General features: G+C 34.5%; 1 protein-coding gene across 2 annotated transcripts; it reads left to right on the top strand.

The window, feature by feature from the left end:
• The first annotated feature begins 244 nt into the window (after positions 1 to 244).
• Positions 245 to 7339, top strand: LOC114164188 (probable L-ascorbate peroxidase 6, chloroplastic/mitochondrial). Of its 2 annotated transcripts, none has more exons than XM_028048755.1 (12): positions 245 to 569; positions 665 to 808; positions 3949 to 4069; positions 4146 to 4246; positions 4334 to 4421; positions 4660 to 4727; positions 4819 to 4905; positions 5847 to 5921; positions 6047 to 6124; positions 6217 to 6321; positions 6519 to 6590; positions 6885 to 7339. In XM_028048755.1, exons 1-12 carry the CDS (start codon positions 354 to 356, stop codon positions 7035 to 7037), a joined length of 1308 nt encoding a protein of 435 aa, XP_027904556.1. In that variant the 5' UTR covers positions 245 to 353; the 3' UTR covers positions 7038 to 7339. The 2 variants fall into 2 exon arrangements, with proteins under 2 accessions (XP_027904556.1, XP_027904557.1); XM_028048756.1 differs by having other exon boundaries at positions 246 to 569; positions 6732 to 7123.
• Positions 7340 to 7567: the final 228 nt, after the last annotated feature.

The following is a 7567-nucleotide window of genomic DNA, read 5'->3' as shown; positions in this document are numbered from 1 at the left end:
TCCTTATTTTGGAAGCTATTTATTTAGAGAGAAAATTATATTTCAGTAATGAAATTTATTTTTTTAGGGAATACTAAAATGAAATTGATTATTCCTTTTCAAATGCTAAATTGCAGCCTAAAAAAGTACGTAAAAGGATTTGCCACTTGGGATTAGATGGGGGCAGTTGGTGGAATTAGGAGTTGTATATAAGACACATCATTCATTATTCCCAAATCGCAAGGTTACTAAATCGTAACTCACTCACAGGGGTGGCATCTGGCACATCTATCATCCGAAACGAGAGGAGAGGCAACGAAATAAACAAAAAAAAAATATTAATATAAATATTAATTAAAGCGCGACCCAACTGAATGGCAGAGCGTGTGTTCCTCACTCTTTCGTCACCGCCTTTACCATCTCAACACACTCCAACAGCGATGGCTCTTTTCAGCGGCGCCGCCTCCGCTCGCATCATTCCCTCCGTCTCACTCTCCTCTTCTCGCTCCTTCTTCTCCCTCTCTTCCTCTTCTTCCTCGCTTCAGTGCTTGCGCTCTTCTCCTCGCATTTCGCACCTGTTTCTCAATCAGGTTACGCTTCGTTCTATCTCTGATTTCTGCGCTTCTGATTGTTTCTTGAATTCGAGCTCGTGTTCATGAACCGCACGTGATGTTTGCTTTTTCAGCGGAGAGCGGAGGTTCGCGTTTCGAGTGGAGGATACGGAACGGTGTCGGCGCCGAAGTCCTTCGCGTCTGATCCGGATCAGTTGAAGAGCGCTAGAGAAGATATCAAGGAGCTGCTCAGGTCCAAGTTCTGTCATCCTATTCTGGTAATGTTCGCTTCGTACTTTTTTTTTTCTCTCGTTGTATCGTTGCAGTGATCTCTATTGTTCTGGCGGTTGTATTGCATTTTGATTAGCGGTTCCTTAATTCCTTTTATTTTAATGTTAAAAATAAAGAAGCATGTGAGCTATATTTCCTCGAATTGAATCGTCATTGGATTTTGCGGTGCTTTCGAATACCTATTTGTTTGGTGAGAAGGTTATTCTTAGATATGTTGTAATTTGTTGTGCTATATTCCAAAAGTCAAAATTCTCACATTGTCTAGTTCACTCACCCAGCAATTACCTTATATCTTCAAAGTGGGAAACAACAAGTAAACCAGAAAATTCCTTATATCTTCAAAGTGGAAAACAAGAGGCTCGCCAATGGATTTGAGGCATAATATTGAACTTCCTTTGGACTTTGAACTTTCCATGCACGGCTCTGTATAAACTCCTGCACATTTCTTCTAGCTGTTCCAAGTTTTTTATCATGAGTTTTATTTAATATTCTCTTGTCATCTTTTATTCCCGTATTTCCTTATCCGAATTTTATCATAAGGTCGAGGGATTATCTTGGTTCCTCGTATGTGGGGATACTTGTTTTCCTTGTCTTGCACCCATATGACCATCGTGGCTTGTTAACTTGCCGTATTTAATAATGTTACTCCTCTTTTGTGTTAGCAGGCATTGTGAGTCTTCTATAAATAGGACTGCCCCGTCTCCTCCAAAACACACCTTTGACTGTTCTTCTTTACCTATCTTGGGTTTTCTTTTATGTTCTTGCTAGTTCTGTAGTCTCGTGTGGTATACACGATAGGTTTCTGTTGCATGGCATATCACAGATAAATCTTTAGGGACAGTGCTTAGACACGCTTCAAGAAGACTTAGTCTTCGTGTTTTTAGTCATATTTTACTAAAAGATAACCATTCTCTACTTGTGCAAGTAACGTTAAATAATCATTCATCAATTTGAGCTGCCACTGATTTTATTTTGTTTATTTTTTAACTTGTTCTCAAGTTTGCTTCTGCTCATGGACTTGCATACTCTCTTTTTGATGAAGGCATTTATAATTTTTTTCATCTTAAAACATAATGATCGCAAAGTTTATTTCATCAAGCTCTCCCATCTATCAATGTAGAGATGGATCACATAGGCTTTTACATTGTTATTTCGAGATCTAGAGTTTTGTTTTTATCGTTGAGCTTTGCCATATGATTAGCACTCCTATCCTAGTCCTTTGTTGCTCTATGCAGAATTGTTTATGATGCATTACAAACTTGGTGATGCGAAAACTCTTCCATTAGATTGGCACTCATTCAGGTGTGGATGCAAGATTCTGATTAGAAATCTAGGTGGAAATAGGTAAGGCTAATCGACAAGGGCTTATAGCTTAACCTACTTCAACTCCGGATCAGATATTTTAGAAAGTGGGTCAAGTCTAGGCTTTTACTAAAATTTATTTATTAGAAAGGTTAGTCCTTAAGTCATTTCAATTTTTTATGTCTAATATACTGGTTTATTAAAGTAAATATAAATCCTAGTTTTGTTAGGATTATTATTATATTATATTTGTTATAATGTATTAAAATCATTTTTTATTATTTTTCTTAATTTTCAGTGAAGGTTCAGGTTTTTTTTTCAGTGAAGGTTGACCCATCTGAAAAGTCAAACTTAAAAAATTTATAAGATTATTAAAAAATATATTTATATCTTGTTTAACAACTATTAGGATATTTCCATTGCTGAGGACATAAGTTTAAGATCTGAATCTTATATAAGAGCATGTTGATATAGCATAATATTTAAGGCCCAGACTCTTAAATAAGACCATTGGTCATAGTAATAACAAATTGCTTTTATCTTAAAAGCTTCTCCATGAAGTTTAATAAAAATATAATTAAAGTGGGGGTCTTCTAAGAGTCTTGCATTGGAGCTAAAGTTACAAGTATGTCTTAAAAAAGACGTGGCACAATGAGACCCACAAAAGTAAATTAAGACTTTATGGTATAACCCAGATGACCTTACAAAATAGGTTTTTGAATAATTATTTTTTTATGTTGTATGTATACATAATTATATACAAAAATATACACAATAATACATAATAATGTAATAAGATTGTGGGTCAATAATACTGTAAGCTTACTAGACTTTTAAAGGCTTTATTGTAAAACATACTTATAACATGCTCGTAGGTCAGGCAAACTTTAATATAGGTCAGGCCAGACTTTTGAAAAATGATATGCGACAAGAAAATAGATAAGGTTCAGGCTTTTTTTTCAGTGAAGGTTAAACCCAGGTCTACCAAAACCTGACCTGGCTCAGGCTATTTCTACACCTAATAGTAACCTATATAAATATTTGGTTTTAGGATCACTTAGAATAAAAAAAGATTAAAGTGTCCCTTGATTGGCACCAGTGATATGGTGATGTAGGATAGTTGTTGCATCATACTGACCATCAGAGATTCATAGATTCATTCATCTAAGAGATGCTGATAAGAAGCTGTAGCTCAGCAAATTCCCAATTAGAGAAGGAATTTTGAATTAATTAACTTTTCTGGTTCCCTATTTTATTCATAATAAAACAGGTGACTACAACATTTCCCTTATACTTATGATCTAAAGACATCTGGCCTCATCCCCAGTTACATATTTCAAAGTATAAAATCCTAACTATTGATCTGGAACATTCTTAAGGAAAATAATTTGTTTCCAATTAAACACAGTCTTTGCAATGTTTTGGCTTCCTATGGGTTATTTTGAACTTGTAAATAGCAACAGATGTTTGAATTTTGGTTGTCAGGTTGTTGTCTTCTACTTTTGCTGGACCAACCGTATCAATTGTTTTTGTAAAGAGGCTGTTAACTTATTCATTCTGACTTCTGAACTAAAATTGTCCTTGATAGTGAATAAACTTTACAGCGACTAAGTTAGTCAACATGTTGTTGAACTGTGATGAACATACTATACTATCTTCTGGGTTGATGATATATACCAGCTGCATACACTTGGATCTTTGTCATGTGATTTTACTTTGTACCATGGATGGGACTAGAATTTGTCATAGTTTTTGTTTGTTTCATTGATGAGATTTTTTTTTTTTTTATTTCAATAATTTACATGCATAAACTTCATTGTGATAGATTCGTTTGGGGTGGCATGATGCTGGTACTTATAATAAGAATATTGAGGAATGGCCACAAAGAGGTGGAGCTAATGGTAGCTTAAGATTTGAAATTGAGCTGAAACATGCAGCCAATGCTGGTAATGATTCATTAAATATTGATTATTTCCCAATTATGCTTATGAGATAGTATTCCCTGATGAACTGCCTTATCAGGACTCGTAAATGCATTGAAGCTTCTCCAGCCAATCAAAGACAAATACTCTGGTGTGACATATGCGGACTTATTTCAGTTGGCTGGTGCCACTGCTGTTGAGGTTCTTTTAGTCCTATTTTGGCTTCAGGACTGACCATTGTTTATTTGAACATATTGAATGGTACATTTATCGCTTTTTGAATTTCAGGAAGCTGGAGGCCCAAAACTCCCTATGAAATATGGAAGAGTAGATGTATCTGGACCTGAACAATGTCCCGAAGAAGGGAGACTTCCCGGTAATAACCATACATTCTGTGGTAGCTTAATTGTTATAGAAAACTATATTTAGCTTTGTTTGCCGTAGGACCTGGTTTACGTAATCTACTGTTAATTTGGGAAAACAAAAAGTGAGAGAAACAGATAGCTATTCATTTATAAGATGCGTATTAATAAATTGTTTTATCATTTGAAGTTTCAAGAAATGTGAGGTTTAGTGAATTGTTTTCATTGTTGTTATTTATTGCATGTATTTAGATGCTGGTCCCCCTTCACCTGCTGATCATTTGCGTCAAGTTTTCTACCGAATGGGTTTGAATGACAAGGTACTTTTCTTTTTGTTCATTAGGATTAAGGTTTGTAAATTGGATTCCAGTCATATGTCAGATTTTGACTTTTAAATTATTGTATTTGCAGGAAATTGTTGCATTATCTGGTGCACACACACTGGGGAGGGCTAGACCAGATCGTAGTGGTTGGGGAAAGCCTGAGACCAAATATACAGTATATTCTCTCGTGACCACAAGTCATAAGAATAATTTTGTGCAGTCTTTGAACTCTTTTGAAAGTTGAAACCATATTTTCAAATTTTAATTTTAACATTTGATACTCGTATCTCTTTAGCACCTTAAAAGAAATAATCAGAAGTATTGGATATATGTTGTATGTTAAAACTTTTGATTGCTCATGTAGAAGAAGATGGCCACTATTTGACTGCTCTCTTTCATTTCAAATAACTTAAATCCCCATATAACAGGTTCAAGTCACATAATTGACTGCAAATTTGAATACTCCAGATTCAATTTACTGAATTTCTTTCTTAATGTGATTTCCCCCCATCTCCAAACATTCAATAGTGTTTCTGCAAGGCTTCCAAGTTCCGTATATGCCTCACCTCGAAGCTTTTTTAAATCTTTTCAGGAAGAAAAGTACTTTTTTAATGTTTGGGTAAATTTATTTAGAAAAGCAAAAGCAGAAAACTGCTTTTCTTAATAAGCAACTGTTGCTTCACAAAATAAGCAGTTTTCTTCTTTTTTTCTGCTTTTATTTTTTTACAATTACTTTTGTTTAAGCACAAACAAACAGATCCAATATAAGGTTGTGAGTTAAGTATTGATTGTGGTTCCTACTTTACAAATAAAAGTTTTGGACTTGCTCTAAATTTGTGGCTTAATTCTTTCTTGGCTAACAGTAAGAAAAAATACTTGTTTATCTGTTGCGCTTTGAAATGAATACTTGATGAAAGGGAATTTAAGGCACATTGCAAGTACGTATCAATGATTTTTTTAACCTATCACTCTGTTTTGGAGTAAAAGACATTATTGATGCAACATATCTAGACTGAATTTTAGCTATTGTGGTCTTGCTGGTAAATGATAATCATATAGTTTTTAGTTGTACGCAATAAAACAGCAAGAAATTCACATGAATTTCTCACTCTACAGAAAGATGGGCCAGGAGCACCTGGAGGACAATCATGGACAGTGCAATGGTTGAAATTTGACAACTCTTACTTCAAGGTCAGAAATATATTTTTAATTTTCCAGGGAGGGGGTTGGGTGTTCTATCAGGGGGAGTGTTAGAGGAGAGAGGAGTATGCAGGAATTTACCTTTTTTTGTTTTTTGTGACTGTGGTTATATAAAGGACATCAAAGAAAAAAAGGATGAAGATCTATTGATATTGCCAACTGATGCTGCTCTTTTTGAAGACCCATCCTTCAAGGTAATGCAGCTAGAGTTTTATTTAAAGGTTCTTACAATTCAATGCAAAAATTGTGACATACGAAAACAACAAAATATTTATGAAATATTCAGGTATATGCTGAGAAATATGCTGAAGACCAGGAAACATTCTTTAAAGATTATGCTGAAGCCCATGCCAAACTTAGCAACCTTGGAGCCAAATTTGATCCTCCAGAGGTCTGTTCAATTTGAATTACTGTTACTGTGTTTTACAAATTAAGATATCTTTGCTTGTAATGTAACCCTTGACCTGGATATTCCCGGTTCTTGTGGACTTAACTTTGTTACCTTTTCATGTCTGTGTATATTCAAGTTAATATAACGAGACAATCCTATTTACCAAGTAAGAAATTTCTTTGCTATCTCTTTGACAGGGCATTGTGATAGATGAATCTCCAAATGCAGGGGCAGAGAAGTTCGTAGCAGCCAAATACTCCACTGGAAAGGTTCTTATCTCTGCACATATCAAATCTTACGATTGATTTTGTTGATATTGTGAAAATATATTGGATAGCTTTCTATGGAAACTTGCATAGGATGTATATTTGCTTATTGTTCATTGTTTTACTTTTCCTGGTTTGGTGCAGGAATAAAAACAAGTGTCATGTTTTCTTGTGCAAGTATCTTTTAGTAATACAAGAAGAAGCTATTTTCAAATCATGTGATATCACATGTAAAATATGGAAGTTTTAAATGAAGAAGAAGAATAAAATTCAATAGTGTTCCTATTTGAATTGCAGAGAGAGCTGTCAGAAGCAATGAAGCAGAAGATACGGGCTGAATATGAGGCCGTTGGTGGAAGCCCAGATAAGCCTCTACAGTCAAACTATTTTCTAAATATCATGATTATTATTGCAGTTTTGGCACTTTTGACATCACTTCTTGGAAACTAGTTGGATTTTGTTGTACTGTACCCATTTTTTCTATAATGGCATTGCTATTTGCACACTTTTTCTAATTTTTAAAACTATGGTAGCAATTATTTTCTTCATTGACCAAAAGTACACACTTGAAAACAGTGTATGATTGCGGGAATAAATCATGTACATGACTTGGTTTGGGATTTGGGTAGTTATAGCAAAATTTGTCCGCAAAGAGTGGGTAAATATGAGGTGGTAGAGTCTAGATAGAAGATCGGTATTCAGGTATCTTATGACTTGATCATTTGTTCATAAATTATCCCTTTCTGCTAGGACATGAATTATCCTTTTTTTTTTTATCTCTTCCCGACTTTATTTTGTTGACAGAACATTAGAGGTGGGTTGGAATGGGAAAATTCTTTATTTCTAACAATTTTCTTCTTTGAATTCTTTTTTAGCTGAACATTATCTTTTTCAATTTCAGTATATTATTCAAAATTTGTCTAGAATTTTCGGAAAAACCATCCAAGAATATTTTCTGACCATGAAATCCTCTGCAACTC

The sequence above is a fragment of the Vigna unguiculata genome, chromosome 9, assembly GCF_004118075.2.
Source record: "Vigna unguiculata cultivar IT97K-499-35 chromosome 9, ASM411807v1, whole genome shotgun sequence".
NCBI lineage: Eukaryota > Viridiplantae > Streptophyta > Magnoliopsida > Fabales > Fabaceae > Vigna > Vigna unguiculata.
The sequence above is the reverse complement of the archived record's forward strand: the minus strand, read 5'-3'. Positions and strand labels throughout refer to the sequence as shown.

Bases quoted from the DNA above. Each gene is read 5' to 3' on its own strand.
- LOC114164188 (XM_028048755.1), top strand. From the start codon at position 354: ATGGCAGAGCGTGTGTTCCTCACTCTTTCGTCACCGCCTTTACCATCT. The intron at 4,422-4,659 runs GTAATAACCATA...GCATGTATTTAG, and splicing joins CGAAGAAGGGAGACTTCCCG to ATGCTGGTCCCCCTTCACCT. The intron at 4,906-5,846 runs GTATATTCTCTC...CTCACTCTACAG, and splicing joins AGCCTGAGACCAAATATACA to AAAGATGGGCCAGGAGCACC.